Genomic DNA, 16,272 nt, shown 5'->3' with positions numbered 1-16,272 from the left:
GAGGCAGGGAACACAGGTAGACAAGGAAACTGAGGCTAAGAGAGGTTAAGGCACATGTCCGAGGGCACCTGGTTAGCACGTAGCAGGGACTCCATCCTCAGTTTTCTAACTCCAGGACTTTCTCCCCTATGCCACGCTACCTCTGTACTGTATCGCTGTAGAAAGCTACGTTCAAAAAGTCAACTGGGACAGACTCTGATTCTTTGGGAAATTTAAACAGGTAAGAAAGGATTCTCCCCTGTATTTAATAGCCTTGGACAAGGATACTAAACCTTGTAGGCACTTGGTCAGAGCATGATACTGAATAAAATTTAAGCATAGCCATTCATGCAATGTAGCCAAGAGAATTTCATATTCCTCCCCCTCCCCACTTCTTCCTCTTTCTCTCTTTTCAGCTCAAATGAGTCACCTTGGCTAGCCTGCCAATCCCCATAGAACTTATGTTCCTTGATAGGATATGCCAGTAGAAATGAGAAATTCTATAATGGTTTGAGACGTGAGTTAGTCACCTATCACTGCGAGGGGCTAAGCTCCATGTCCTTCAGGAAACGTAGCTCATCAAATGGACATGAATGCACGTAATGATGGCGAATGATCGTGAGAATGCATGGGGAGTCGTTTATCTCCTCTCTTTCTTTTTTTAAGAAGCGCCCCTGTATTGCACCTGTCTTGTGCATTCTAAGCATCTGCACCTTGTCTCGCTTACCTGACCCTCCGACGCACGCTAAACTCCCAAACTGGGAGCGGGACGGCAACCCTCTGTGCACACCTATTCATTTCCCTTCCCATGAAATGGGAAGGGGCTGTCCCTGGAGTGGAGCTATTTTGAGAGGACGATCACTAGAACAATCACCAGCTTAGCAGGAGACGGACGGTGTGGTGTAGTCACAAAAGAAGGAGAGACATTGTCATCGAGGGCTTGAGTCCTGAATGTCAGAACAGCGGGCAACCTGGGTAGAGTACGTTTCCGCCTGCTGTACACTATCACTCAGTTTCAGAGAGTTACCTACTTGACTTGCCATGATCGCTGGCCCTTCCATGATTCCGGCTGCTCAGAGCATGCAAGCGAAGGGGGATAGCAGTGCTTCAGAACAATGTCAAGAGGGAGCGGTTTTTTCCCCAGCAAAGCTCCTGGCATCCAAGGGGCTGATGGGGAAGTTATGCTCAGCTGTGCCCAGAGGCACGTTCCTACTTACTCAAATAATGCCAACAAGCAGATTTCACTGCTGTCAATCTTTCATTATGCTACAGTAGAAACAGCGGAGCCTGAAGGTCAGGGAGACCCCCTAACAATTTGCATAACTTCCCAGACCAGCACCTTGCACCTGGCCAGAGTTACAGAAATGCCTCAGCGACTCCTCTTAGCTGAATCCTTCTCTTTCTCTTGATGAGAATCTCTTTAAAGGACAGATGTGATTTTTGCAACAGGAGTTCTGCTTGCTAATGGGCTATGTTAACTCATCTCTAGATAATCAGTGCTTAGACCAATAAATATTTTTCTGGATGGATGGATGGAGGACTTATTGATTACCACTTTACACATTGATCCCTATAGCATGGGCTGTGTATGCTAATATAAACCTACATAGCTCTCCCTGCTCAAAAAAGAACTAGTCCTTTTACTCCCTTATATCGATCATTTCAGGCTGTAAAGATGGGACTGCAAATAAATTTCGTCTTGAGAGCCAACCCCAGTCAACTGGCGGCGGCTGCCTTTAGGGTTCTCTTGGAGGTACCTGTGCACCGAGTTTAGTGAGGAAAAAGTGCAGTCATCGATTAGCAATGTCTGCTGTGAGCTAAAGACAAAGAAATGGTGGCCTGACTGCTTTGCATTTGCCAATGGATTTAAAGCTTTAAATTCTTCCAATTGAATTTTCTGGATGAACACCTTTCCAACACATGTTTAAAAAAGTCAGCTTTGACTGGATATAATGGGTGGTTAAGGGTGTTTTTCCCTCCACTGGTGTATTTTCCTAATGTACTTCTTTATATACTTGCTGGATTTGAAAGCAAATGAGGCGGGAAGACACTACTTGGTTTTCCTTGGGATATACAATTCTTATTGGAAAAGAAAACCAAACTAGATGAGGGTTAATTTGTCCCAAGTGGGATGTATAAGAAAATCTCTACCAGGAAAAATTAAAGGAGGGATGAGAAGAAAAACAATGAAATCCATAATATAATCTAATCTTTTCATTCCCAACGCTGGGAATAATCTCACTTTTGCAGTGTCAAGCACTTCCCAAGGCACTTAGTACAGGGAAGAACAGGGAAGACACAGAGAAATGGTTGCTGAATTCTGGTTAATGTTACATCACTCTTTTCAAACACAGTGGGATGTCTCCTAGTGATGTTCTAACAAATAACTAGAATCCTTGAACAAAAAGTACCCAAGGATTAGCAAAGGTCTGGCAAAGGTGACTTCATCAGGTGGGGAGGTAACCATTTTCTTTTTCTGAGAAATAGTTCCCATAACATAAATTTCACCATTTTACAATTTGGTAGTTTTTAGTATATTCACTATGTTGTGCAACCATCACCGCTATCTAATTTCAGAGCATTTACATCACCCCGAAAAGAAACCCCAAAGGTATTAGCAGTCAGTCCCAATTCTTTCCTCCCTCTCCCCTGGCAAATCACTAATCTCCTTTTTGTCTCTAAGGATTTGCCTATTCCAGACAATATAAATGGAATCATACGATATGTAGCCTTTTGTATCTGGCTTCTTTCATTTAGCATAACATTTTCAAGATTCATCCATGTTGTAGCATGTAACAATATTTCATTCCCTTTTTTTAAAAAAAATATTTCATTCCCTTTTATGTTGGAATAATATCCCATGGTAGGGATAGATCACATTTTGTTTCTCCATTCACTAGTTGATGGACATTTGGGTTGTTTCCACTTTGGGGCTATTAATGAATAAACACTGCTATGAACATTTGTGCACATTTTTAAATGAGAAATAAAGTTCTCAATTCTCTGTAGGAATACACCTAGTAGTGGAACTGCTGGATCATACTGTAATGCTTTGTTTAACTTTTGGAAGAACTATTGAATTCTTTTCCACAGTGGCCCTCCGTTTTACATTCCCACAAACCATGTAGGAGGGTTCCAATTGTCATTCTCCATCCTTTAGTTATAGCCATCTTAGCAGGTGTGAAGTGTTTTTTTTTTTTTTTTTTTTAAACTCATGGCTATATCAAGCATGTTCCTACCTGGGCATGAGATGGTGGAAGTCCTCTTCTTATGTAAACACCGAAGAGAGCGTCCTTCCCGAGGGAGATATTGAACTTTAAGAACTGGGGTTGACTGATGTGAATCTGTGATCTCCAAAACATGCCAGGTGGGACTTCTTGGGTCACCCGCCGACCAACTTCGGCTTCGCCACTGTCTATGCTGCTGTTCTTCAAGGACCAGGGCACTGGAAAATAGGAATTGACATCAAGTCCGTGACATGTGTACACATTAGTTGGCTCTACATTTCTGTTTGATTATGTGCCAGTATTTAAAAAAAATATGAAGGTGAAACCCATGGCAAATTTCTCTTTAGGTCACAACTTAAAATATCTAGGTTTTAAATAATAATCCTAGAAACTCATACCCCAGGGCATCTGAAATATCGGCACAGTGCTTGCTAAACTTCTGAGATTACTCTTTATTGATCAACTATCATAAGAGCTGGAGTTTGATAAGTACATGTAAACTCCAAATGTGACTGGGATGTAAAATGATCAGTAGGGAAGGGGAAAGTGATATTAATTTGGCACCAGATTTAATTCTTGCAGCTGTTAATTATTCTTTCGTGCCACAAACAAGTCCAATATACTCTGACATTCTCATAAATTAATAAAAAAGAGCCAGCAGTGAACAAACATCAGTCCAAAATAAATAAAATAACTCAACAGAAAATGTTGACTTGCTCTAAGGCTGACCCAACATTGGCTGTCACCCCTTCCTCGCTCAAGAGGAGGGACTGAAGAACCGTGTGGAAACCACACCCCTCTCACCGTGACACTGATGCATCTCTGTTGCATTATTTGAAATCACTTATATAGAAACCACTGGTTGCCCATACTCAGCAACCTTCAGAACTTTAATAATAGGAGTTCCAGAAATTCCTATTTTAAAAGAGGGTTTCTTCATAACAACGAACTAGCCGGGGTCTCCTACACTTCGGAGGGTGGTTTTATGAATACAGAATTAAGAAAAAGCTGGGAGTTACTAGTAGTTGCCCAAGAAAAGTTAACTGATCTCTCAGAGCCTCATTATCATCATCTCTAAAATGGGAACAAAACCTTGATGGAAGCTAGTTTCACATAGGCCATTTGTGATTCCTTCAAACGGATTCTGAACTTGAAAGGAAAACCACAATCTCCTATCGTCTTGAGAACTTCTAAACCAGTTGAAACCAAATACAGAAAGAATTGAAGACATTTTGGTTTTGAGGGGCTTTTCACTTTTTGACTGATCACTTTGGTGGCCTTGTGGATCTAAAACTTCTTCAGTCTCGTGGGCAAAGGATGGGAAGCAAGCTCCCTCCGGCATTCTGTAATGGACGGACTCTTCTGAATATATTCATCTGTATTTGGCCACAATCCATTGCATAAGGTTTGGATGGTCAAGAGAGATCATAATGTTGCAGAAGACTGGCATGAAATGTTAGTGAGGCATTCTGACTTAGCTGACCTGGCCCTGTTACCATCTGGCCACTGCATCAAGACAATACTCGTAAATGACCTTGGTGCCAGTTTCTCATTCTGGAAAATGGAGAGGTGACATTCTTGGATCCCTAAAGGTTTTCCATATCTAAATTATAAAAGAAAAACCACAGAGTGACTTCAGGGTGTAAAGTTATTTTTTTTCCCCGTATTTAGTTCAATAGTGGATCAAATAGAAAGTAAAGAGGGGCTTAAAATAAAGTAGAAGACACGCTGCTTTGGACCTTAAAAGAAGAAACCCTTGACCTCTAGAATAGGGAACAGGCTCCTACAGGAAGTTTGGAAGCTTCCATCACAAGACATTGTTAGGAAGAAAAGAAACTAGTAATCCTTCGTGGGTCAGCTCTTTAGATGGAGACTGGATGGTTTGCTCCTCAAACATTTTTTTGTTGCCTATCAGATATGAAATACTTTCCTGTACGGAAGGAATACTGCATAGCATGTAAGAGCAGAGACTCTTGGCTGAGACTGCCTTGGTTCAAATCCCAGCTTTGATACTTGGTAAAGTGTATCCATTCTCTGTGCCTCAGTTCCCTCCCTTGTGTAATTGGGACACTATTATTATTTATTTCATAGCATTGTTAAGAGGATTTAATGCGTGAATCCATGCAAAGCTCTTCGACTAATTTTTGGCACAAAGTAAGCACTAAATAAAAACTAGCTATCATGATTTATTATTATCGGTAAGGCTCTAAGCCTAAAAAGCATATTGTTTATTTTGCTGACATAATGACATATCCAGGGGGAACCACTTGTTATCACCAGTTGATCAGAAGCTCTGATTATTATAAATTAAAAACGAATTTGTTATTTAAAAATGCTGCTTTGGACGGGCTCCTCTCCCCGCCAAATTAAGGCTTTTTGGAGGAAAGGATACAATAAAAAGGATGCAGTAAGGAAGAGCTGTGGGAAAAAAAAAAACCAGCCCTGGGGAAGAATAGTTTAGGAGTCTCTAATAGAGACCAAAGGTAACCCCAGCAATCACAGTGTAGCAACAAGTTAAAGAAATGCACTGAAAATAAAAAAGAATTCTAAAGAAATCACTCATCTTTAAACTTAATAAAATGAGCTTTCCTTCATGTCTGTTGGGCTTTCAGGGGTTGCTGGGTTAATGACAGGCTATGAAAAAGAAGCAGGGAATCGGCACCCACGAGCCCGCTAATCTGCTGTTGAAACTTAAACGGATTTTGATAATGTCAAACCAAATGAGGACGCCAGAGGTGGCGAAAAGGCTTCCAAAGAGCGGCTGCGCTGGAGAAATTCCAACAAGGAGCCTCAGGGGTTTGGTTCTTTTTTTTTTTTTTTTAATAAATTTATTTATTTTTAGCTGCGTTGGGTCTTTGTTGCTGCGCATGGGCTTTCTCTAGTTGTGGTGAGCGGGGGCTACTCTTCGTTGCGGTGCGCGGGCTTCTTATTGCGTGGGCTTCTCTTGTTGCGGAGCACGGGCTCTAAGCGCTCGGGCATCAGTAGTTGTGGCTCGCGGGCTCTAGGCGTGCAGGCTCAGTAGTTGTGGCTCATGGGCTTAGTTGCTCCATGGCACGTGGGATCTTCCTGGACCAGGGCTCAAACCCATGTCCCCTGCATTGGCAGGCAGATTCTTACCTACTGCACCACCAGGGAAGTCCGGGTTTGGTTCTTATAGTAGTGGGGTCCCCCTTCTTTCAGTAGACCCCAACTTCAGGACACTGACGTCAGTAAATGAGCTGCTCCCACCAATGAGTACAGGCTGCCTCCTCAGTAGTCACACTCCCCCACCAGGGTTTCAGATGCCCCCCTCCTCATGTTCCATCCACCAAGGGAGGCAGTGCACCTGGGTGCTCAAGTATAGGTTTTGTAGCCAGACAACTGGGTTCAAATCCTGGCTCTGGTTCTTCCTTGCTGTGTGACCGCCAGCAATTTGCTTAACCTCTCTGGGTCTTCATTCTCTTTTTGTTAAAATGGGAACAATAATAATAACTATCTCATAGGCTGAGAGTAACAAATGGAAGTACACAAAGAAGGTCCCTAGCTCATAATAATAGCAAAATAAATGCTAGTTACATTGAATTAAATAAAAGAATGAAAAATGATAAGGGAAAGTGTGTGGCTTTCCTTTTTTTTTTTAATGTCTTTATTGGAGTATAATTGGTTTACAATGGTGTGTTAGTTTCTGCTGTATAACAAAGTGAATCAGCTATACGTATACATATATCCCCACATCCCCTCCCTCTTGTGTCTCCCTCCCACCCTCCCTATCCCACCACTCTAGGTGGTCAAGGAGCACCGAGCTGATCTCCCGGTGCTATGCGACTGCTTCCCACTAGCTGTCTATTTTACATTTGGTAGTGTATATATGTCCATGCCATTCTCTCACTTCGTCCCAGCTTACCCTTCCCACTCCCCGTGTACTCAAGTCCATTCTCTACATCTGCATCTTTATTTCTGTCCTGTCCCTAGGTTCTTCAGAACCATTTTTTTTTTTTAGATTCCATATATATGTGTTAGCATATGGTATTTGTTTTTCTCTTTCTGACTTACTTCACCCTGTATGACAGTCTATAGGTCCATCCACCTCACTACAAATAACTCAATTTCGTTTCTTTTTATGGCTGAGTAATATTCCATGGCTTTCTTTTCAGAGTAAAGGAGTTTCAAAAAAGACATTGTGTGTATATGTAATATGCATGTATATATTTACATATATGTATATGTGCATATATGTGTACATATATGTATGTATGTATCTATCAAGAGAGAGGGGAGAGTCTAACTCCTCTGGAATAGACTTAACTATGGGAACAAGTTTAAAATTGGGAGTCAGGCTCTGTTTCCATTACTGATTTTTGGTGGGACTTTCTAGAAGCCAGTTTGGTTATTTTATTGATTAGCTTAGTTTATTGAAAATCCTGCTTTATTTAGTAACACTGAAATTAAGATCCAGTCAGCTATACCTTCACACTGAAGCTCTTTTATCCTTTATACCCTGCCTCCTGCCAGATAAGTAGGTTCTTTCTCTGCGTTTTCATAGCATTTACACTTAACTCTACTGCAGCACTGCTGTTGGGTACTATGTTGATTTTACTGGCCTTTCTAAGTGTCTCTTATTAGACTCTGTGCTCCCTGAGGTCAGGCAGGGCTACAACTTCATCTTTGGGTTCTCTGTGGTTTGCACCTGGCAACCCATCTATAAATTCTTATTGGACTGAATCAAGTTTTATCTGCCCATCTGATGGGGTATTTTAACAAAACCCCTGTGACTACTGGGTGAAATGAGAGCCTTAAGAAAGATTTACTTTGAAAAGTTGCACGGAAACTGGCTTTAAAAAAAAAATTAAATTCTCTTTCGAAAGCTCCATGGGGAAATTTACTATCTGAAGAAAACTTCCTTATGAATCCTTCTGAAAAATCATGCGTCAACTCTTAATTTATCTTTTGTATAAAGTCTTATAAACAAAAAAAATGAGCCAAGGCAGCTGGAGTCTAGTGTATAGGTCACTGGATTAACAACCAAAATGTAAGGGTCCTAATCCTGATGCTTTACGATGCTGAACCATTTGTGGAAGGAACAGGGATGTAAATGAACTATTCTGTTGAACTCCCATCCTTGTTACTAAGCAGCTGGCTAGTTTTAGGCAGTTCAGCTCTCCAGGTCTCATTGTCCTTATTGCCATAAGAGTGGTTTGGACCCAAAGGTATCTTAAGGGGCATTCCACCTTAGCCTACTGTGGTCTACAGAGCGAGCCAGGAGGGCCATCTCTGGGTTTGTGCTACAAAGATGCCTGTGTGGTGTCTGCAGGGGGAGGGGTTATCAGAAAGTGAAGGCAACATCCCTTTTAACAAACCAGTGATTGCTTTCAAACTAAACTTTCCACATATGAAACTGAATTATTCCTTTGCAAAGAGTTTTCACTTTTTCCATATATATATATATATATATATATATATATATATATATATATATATATATACATCTGCATATAAATACCTTTAATATATATAAAATTTTCATTGTGAAATAATTTCAGATTTATGGAAAAATTTCAAACAATGGTACAAAGATTCCTGCATATCCTTCACCCAGATTCCATAAATGTTACATACGTTTGTGCTCTCTCTCTGTATATAAATATATATTTTTTCTGAAACATTGACAGTTAAGTTATAAACAGGTGGCTCCCTTACCTCTAAATGTTTCCAAGTGTTTCTCCTAAAAACAAGGCCATTCTTTTTCAGAACCACAGTACAGCTATCACAAACAGAAAATTAACATCGATACAACCAAATATATCTAATTTATAGATCTTATTCAAATTTGCCAGTTGTTACACTAATAGTCTTTATAGCCAAAGGAAAAAAGACGTTTTCTACATACTTAAAAAAGAACCTTCAAAATAAGTGGGCATAACTTCTGTAACTTTAAAAATAATAAAAGGAAGAGAAAAGTTAGGCCAATACTGCCTCCCCAGAGATTAAAAGGAAAGGTGGCTTTTGTAAATTGCTACAGCCAGCGTGGGGAACCATCTCCATGACTCTGTCCCTGGAGGTCAAATCCCTGGGCGGATGTCCAGGAGGTCTGTGCCGCCCTCCAAGGTCAAAGAGGCCAGCAGCCCGGACCAGGCTCCCAGTCCCACAAACAAGGATCAGAACCTGGGCTGCCGGAGCCATGCCAGCTCTTCCAGGACCACAAACATGGTTAACCCCTAAAAGGATGCCATCGAGAGACACTCAACAAGGAAACAAAGTAATTATGGTTTCTACCTTTACCTCCAAGATGGGTGTCCTCATATTGAGAAGTTCTGAGTTCTCAGGAGGCAATGTTGCATGTGGAGCTGGTCAGCCCTGGGTTTGAATCCCAGCTCTGACAACTACTAGCCATGTGCCTTCGGGCTGATCCCTCCCCTTCTCCGAGTTTGTCTACTCCTCTGTATAATGGGGTTGCTTCTGAGGATTAACCAGAGTAACATAGGACGCGACTTTTAGGCACTTTTACATCTTTCTATCCAGTTGTTGTGCTGCCTGCACAACACCTGTAACTATCCCAGATTTGGAGGATACATATGTGATGATTTATTGATAGTTTATGATATCAGCTGCCTAGTGCACTATTAACTACAAGAGGGCCCAGGGCTGGAGTGGGCTGTAATGAAACAGACATCTTCCAGAGCAGCTGAAATCAATATACAATGAGTGGTCAATACATCTGCAGACCTGGGGGGGGGGGGGAACCTACTGCATGAATTAAAGTGCTACGGCCAGAGAAAGCAAAGTCCAGTTTAACACCCAAAGTGCAGCTGTTAATGTGGGCTCTAGCTGCTTCTCAGGTGGGCAACTGAAAAGCAGCCATGTATTTATTTCACAATGATTCATGAATGTGCCAAGCAATGCTGGGTGGGTCATTCACTCATATTTTCATGCAACGACTATTTATCAAGCATCAACTGTAGTGCTAGGTAATCTCTGGTCAACATCAAATTTGGGGTGTCTGTCATATTCCCATTATCCATTATCTAGGCAGCCTGAAGTCAGGGTCCCATGGACCCTTGGGTTTGAATTGACAGCATCAAGAACAGAGGAATTTAACACCATTCTGTAATCATTCTGTGCGAGTCCGGCCACCACCCTTGGGTTCTAGGCAATGACCAAGCGTGGTGTCCTGGTAAACAGGATGGAGTCCAGCCTCCATCTCCCAGAGCCGTGGCTTCCATGTCCAACTTTTCTTTCTATCTACGAGCTGCACAGTGAAAAGTGGAGATGGTGATCATTTTGCCCTAAGAAGCAGATGCTTAAGACACATTGGTTCTTGCTGGTTCATCTCCAGCTTAAAGATGAGATTTCTGGGATTTTAGAGGCAACACTCTAATGATCAATTTCACAGGATAGTCCACGTCTATAACTCCACGGAAGATTACTCATGGAAATGTGAAGCGATTGCCTATTTCAGACACATGTACCTAAAATTCCAACCAGTTAAATAAGACTGATGTGGAGCAAAACAACAGCCTTCCATAGCCACATTAGAAGCTAATCATTTCAGAAAATGTTGCCATAATTCATTTATGGAAACAGCAAGACTATTCCCCAAACAAGTGATAAAGGGAATGGACTCACAGTCATAGCAGGGAAATGAAGCCTCATGTTAATACTTCCTAAACTTAAACTGAACTCTGGAGGCACCCTGGCATAAATCTGCCTTGCAGATTATTCTGCCTCACATATTTTTATCTATTGCAAATAAAGTTGAATTCAGAATAGTGCTTCAGTCATTACACCTCGTTTCCATTTATTTGGGAATCAGGACAACCATCTGTGAATTCTGTTTAACCAAAAGATAGGCGAAAAGATTCTCCTAAGGACATTAGATTCCCTAGCTCGTCTGAGTCAGCAGCAGCCCAGGAGCCTTCACCCGGCTGTTGGCTGGCTATTCTTCAGGAATAGACTTCCATCCTGAGCGTCCACTGTGGCTGTTACAGTACGCACAACATCACACAGCAATAATGATTTTTATAAAATCCTTCAGCACTCAGAACTACACATGGCCTTTCTTTCTTTTGAAACCTCAATTTGTCATCGTAGACAAAAATGGCCAAATCTCTGCCACTCGGGGTGTTAATAGATATTTATACATCTGACTGTTCAGGTGAACATGCTTCTGTATTAATAAGTAGTTCAGTTTATTAGTATTATTTAGAGCAGCTAAAAAGTTTATTGAATGGTTACAACTTGCCATGTAATCTCCTGATTCCTTTATGATTTTTTTCCTGTTTTTCAGACAAGAGGACCACAGGAGTAAAGTGACTCGCTTAGGATCACACAGGTCTTAAGGGGCAGAGCTGGGATCAAAAGCTCTGTCTGACCGTTTCTGAAACCCACATACGTAACCACTAGGCTGACTGCATTTCAGACCCTGGGCTAAGTACAAGAGAGACAAAGAGAGGCGTAGCCAAGCAGATAGCAGAGATCAAGCTCTGGGTGTGCAGGTCTATCTGAAAGAGAAGCATGCCAATGAAAGTAAGGGCAAGTGTGGCAGGAAGGGAAACTGGATCTCATTATTAATACCTATGTCAAGCCACGAGGATGCCATGTACAACAGAAAGTATGCAACTGGGAACGGCTTGTGGGGGGCAACCAGAAGCTGAAATCCACCAATGTGATGCACTAAGTGGTACCCATCTGTAATGGCCATGTAGAATAGCATGGCCTCTGAAATGAGGGGAGTTGTTGCATTGGTATGTAGGTTGTTGGTGTATCTGCCAGTAGATGTGCAGTATCGCAATGGCTGGCTCGAACATAATGACCCCCTGTCCTTCTGGGAACTTCACCGACTTTGAAAAAGCCCCATGTAGGGAAGTGATCATTTTGGAACCCTGGGCTGTGTTCATTGAGAGGCTGATGAGAGCCAGAGGAAGAATTACCAACCTCCCTGCTAATCTGGCTCCTAGTACCATACATTAAGCCAACTAGTAAAAATCATTATGAAGTTTTTGCTGAAAGGGCAAGTGTAGAAAAACATGTTTCTAAACAGAATAACAGTCTTTGCCATTTTTTTCCAACTTGCATACCATCTGGAAATTCTGATTTTTTTTTTCAAAGGGTAGGAAAGAAATGTGCTCCAGGCACAAATAAATGTTTACAGCTGAGTTATAAACCGAGAATGGTGGGGCTTAAAACAGACATGCTGGCAGTGATGGAACTCAAGCTGCAGTGAGACAAATAATGCTGCAAGGAGCTGGCCAGCTCATTTTTGCACATTGGCCCTTTGGAACGGGAAGTCCTGCTTCCTACTGACCTCATCGAGCACATGGTTGAGAAGAAGTCTTCATCAGGGTTTGTCCCAATTCTTAGAAGGTAAAGGAAAAAGATGAAGTGGTAGGATTGTCTACCTTCGCATTCCGAAGGCAGCCTTCGTCTTTGGAAAATACAGCGCCTCATAAGAAGTGGCAGCCTGTGGAGGCTTGTTAAATGGACCGACCGAGAGACGTTGTGATGATGTCAGGAAAAACAACAAATATTCATGGATCTCTTATTAAGTATCTGATATCACACACCATTTTCTATAAGTGACATCTCATTATGGGGGGCAGCAAGCTTATGAGGGGGTACCATTTTACAGATGATGGCTCAGAGGCCAAGGAAGGGCAAATGACCTGTTTACATCCACACAGCTCCTTAGTGATGGAGCTGGTGTTTGCATCCAGTCAGGCCAACCCCAGAGCTCTGTAGTATAGAGCACCTGTCAATGCAAAGTTATCCGAGAATATATTATACCCAACACTATGTCAAGAAGGAAAAACTGATATACTGGAGTTTTGTCTTTCTCCCTAGTCTCCTACAACTTGTAGTTACAGACAAGTCCAAGGAAAGTAGAAATGGGTTTGTACATGATCAAGACTAGTCAGCCAACTTTTCCTGTAAAGGGCCAGACAGTAAATATTTCAGGCTTTGGGGGCCATCTAGGCTCAGCTGCACTTACTCAACTCCACTGCCAGAGTGCAGAAGCAGCCAGGGACAATGAATGAACGTGGCTGTGTTCCAATAAATCTTTATTTGCAAAAACAGGTGGCTGGCCAGATTTGGTCCATGAGATGCAGTCTGCTGACCCCAGATATAGAGGACACCTTGAATGTAAAATGAGTGTAGGTTTTGAGAGTGACCCATGAAATTCGACTTGGGAGCTTATTCTTTCTTAAGATCAGTGCACAAATTGGCTACATATGATGTGCCCTTTAAAAGTTCTCGTATATTTTGCCTCTGGACCTAGCCAATCAAACTGGATTCCCTTATGCTATCTGACCAGGTCAGAACACTGTATTGAATCTTCGTTCTCAAGGCTTATCTAATCCCAGATCTATAGAAAAAGTGCTCCGTGCTCTTGTAATGAAGACGTATGAGTTCGTTCCTTTTAACATAGAAATACACTCGAGATGGTGAGTGATTCTGGCAGTGTGTGGGCTCCCCTTCCTTTGCTGTGAAATCCAACGACCAAATCAACCACGTTAAAGTTTTAATTGAAAGAGAGAATGGAGAAGAAATAAACCATGAACAACAACAAATGGAAAAGGGAAGACAAAGCCCAAAGAACATATATTCTCCCGACCAATGAATCAAGTGCTTTGTTTCTACTAACATATCAGGTTGTGTAGGCTGCCCTATTAGACTCCTTTCCAAATCTGAGCAGTGTAAACACTCCTAAAGACCAGGTAATGAAATCTCTATCGATGTGCCATCTTAGATGGGGCTCACATGCCTGTGTTTTGCTTACATTTTAATTTGCTTCTGCTGGATACTTACCTAGTAATTGCTTAATAAGATTAACCTCCCTGGCAATGTGTGGTGTATCTTGATTAAAACATTATCGGAGTGAAGGATTATCGTATAGCACACACACACAAAAAAAATGGAGAGGGTGGTATTTAATTAATTTATTGCCAATATATCTTGATTGTCTCTTTGAAACACTGGAAAAGTAGTCGATTGGAATTGATCCAGGTTATCTAAATGTATAGATTCGGATTGTGCAGAGGAGGTAGGTCACTGGGTAAAGAAATTCAAACGTAGGATCACTGCCTTTAAAAAGAGTTAGGGGCTTCCCTGGTGGCGCAGTGGTTGAGAATCTGCCTGCTAATGCAGGGGACGCGGGTTCGAGCCCTGGTCTGGGAGGATCCCACATGCCGCGGAGCGGCTGGGCCCGTGAGCCACAACTACTGAGCCTGCGCATCTGGAGCCTGTGCCCCGCAACGGGAGGGGCCGCGATAGTGAAAGGCCCGCGCACCGCGATGAAGAGTGGCCCCCGCTTGCCGCAACTAGAGAAAGCCCTCGCACGAACTGAAGACCCAACACAGCCAAAAATAAATAAATAAATAAAGTAGCTATAAAATTAAAAAAAAAAAAAAAAAAAGAGTTAGGTGGGTATAACACACACCACTGTAAAGCAATTATACTCCAATAAAGATGTTAAAAAAAAAAAAAAAAAGAGGCGGGTGTGTGAAAACACAAAGCTTTCTAGTCATTTTTAAAACCAAACTTCACAACAACTTAAGAAGAGATCTGATCTCTTCGGTCACAGGAAGAGTACTGTTTTGGTGTTCAGAAAGAAGATGCTCTGAGTTTTACTTCAACTTTAAGCAATTTCAAATGCTCAGACGTTATCATAAAAGTCCTCTTGACAAAATTCACTGCACAATGACTTGGTAACCTCTTTTCTGGCTCAGAACTCATTTGGAAAATATTCTGCTGTGTGTGATGTTATACAACTCACACAGCATTTTCAAAAGCAGGTGGCCTCTGAGTGGAAAAGTTCTGGCCTTTCCAAAGACACCATGGAAAATGTTTCTTTGTTCATTTAGAGACATCATACTCTTAGTTAGGACCTGTTCTTTTCCGGGAATCTTCTGTCCTGCTGGTGTGGGAGGCTCCAGTGGGGTTGGAAATGAAGCTTAGTCACAAATGGGAGGAGAGGCCGACCCTCACTTATAGAAGTTAATGCCTATCAGTGATTCCCTTTTGTGAAGAACGCTATTTAAAAAGTGTTTGTGCGAATTCCCTGGCGGTCCAGTGGTTAGGACTCTGCTCGCTCACTGCCGAGGGCCCGGGTTCAATCCCTGGTCGGGGAGCTAAGATCCCACAAGCTGCGAGGAGTGTCCAAAAAATAAAAAAAATTTTTTAATTAAAAAAAAAGTGTTTGTATAAAATCTCAGTATGTATATGGATATAAAATACATCCCTGTGCAAAAAAAATGCATATTCACATTTCAAATGTGTATTCTGCACTCTTTTCAAAGGATGGAGTGCTGATTTGCAGATTAAAGGACATTTGTGGATCAAACATAACAGAGACCCCCAAAAGCAGTGCTTCTCAAAGAGCAGCACCGCGGACCATTCGGATGGGATACTTCCTCATCGTAGGGGGCTCTCCTGTTCATTGTAGACTGTTTAACTGTATCTCAGCTCCTACCTACTAGATGCTGGTTGCACCTCTTCTAAATGTGACAATCAAAAAAGTCTTCAGACCTTGCCAGATGTGCCCCTAGGGGGCAAAAACCCTCCAGCTGAGAACCACTGCAGTAAAGGAAACTGGAGTTACATTTACAGGTGGTGTCAAGCCCTGGAGACGAGCAGACTGCAAATCTGAGGCCAAACAAATCTGGCTCCTGGCTTCTGGGTCAGTTAAGGTAAAATATACTTTTCATTTTCAGGTCTAGTTTTAGTCACTTGATAATGGAAAGCATATAATTTCATCCTCAGATAAAACTTTTTCATGCTTACTTAAAGGTAATTTAGTGTTATGATTAGGATAGATGAGGAGAACGACTCTTAAAGCCTCGATCAAAAGACGAAAAAGTCACACGTGAAGCATTAGGACAGCTCTGGAGAGGCTAATTTAAGCAACGTTAACATCTCAGGGCTGATGAATGTACACCTCTACGGAAAGATGATTCTGGAATATCCTCTGTGGAAAACGCCTGATCTAGGAAAAACCCAACAGCTCCCTTAAAGATGCACACGGCACAGACCTGAGTTCAAATTGGTACCTGCCTACTTGTTGGATTTGGGGTAAATCTCTAAAACATCCTGG

At 41.9% G+C, this 16,272-nt stretch overlaps 1 protein-coding gene across 4 annotated transcripts in view; it reads right to left on the bottom strand.

Moving 5' to 3' along the window:
- TENM2 (teneurin transmembrane protein 2) overlaps positions 1-16,272 on the bottom strand; it is a 998,550-nt gene that overhangs the window by 214,922 nt on the left and 767,356 nt on the right. For all 4 annotated transcript variants that reach the window (XM_059917647.1, XM_059917648.1, XM_059917649.1 and 1 more), the window contains one exon: positions 3,219-3,424. In XM_059917647.1, coding sequence (XP_059773630.1) covers positions 3,219-3,424 — 206 coding nt within the window. The remainder of the gene's footprint in view (positions 1-3,218; positions 3,425-16,272) is intronic.

The sequence above is a fragment of the Balaenoptera ricei genome, chromosome 3, assembly GCF_028023285.1.
Source record: "Balaenoptera ricei isolate mBalRic1 chromosome 3, mBalRic1.hap2, whole genome shotgun sequence".
Lineage (NCBI taxonomy): Eukaryota > Metazoa > Chordata > Mammalia > Artiodactyla > Balaenopteridae > Balaenoptera > Balaenoptera ricei.
This window is presented reverse-complemented; position numbering and strand designations above follow the sequence as displayed.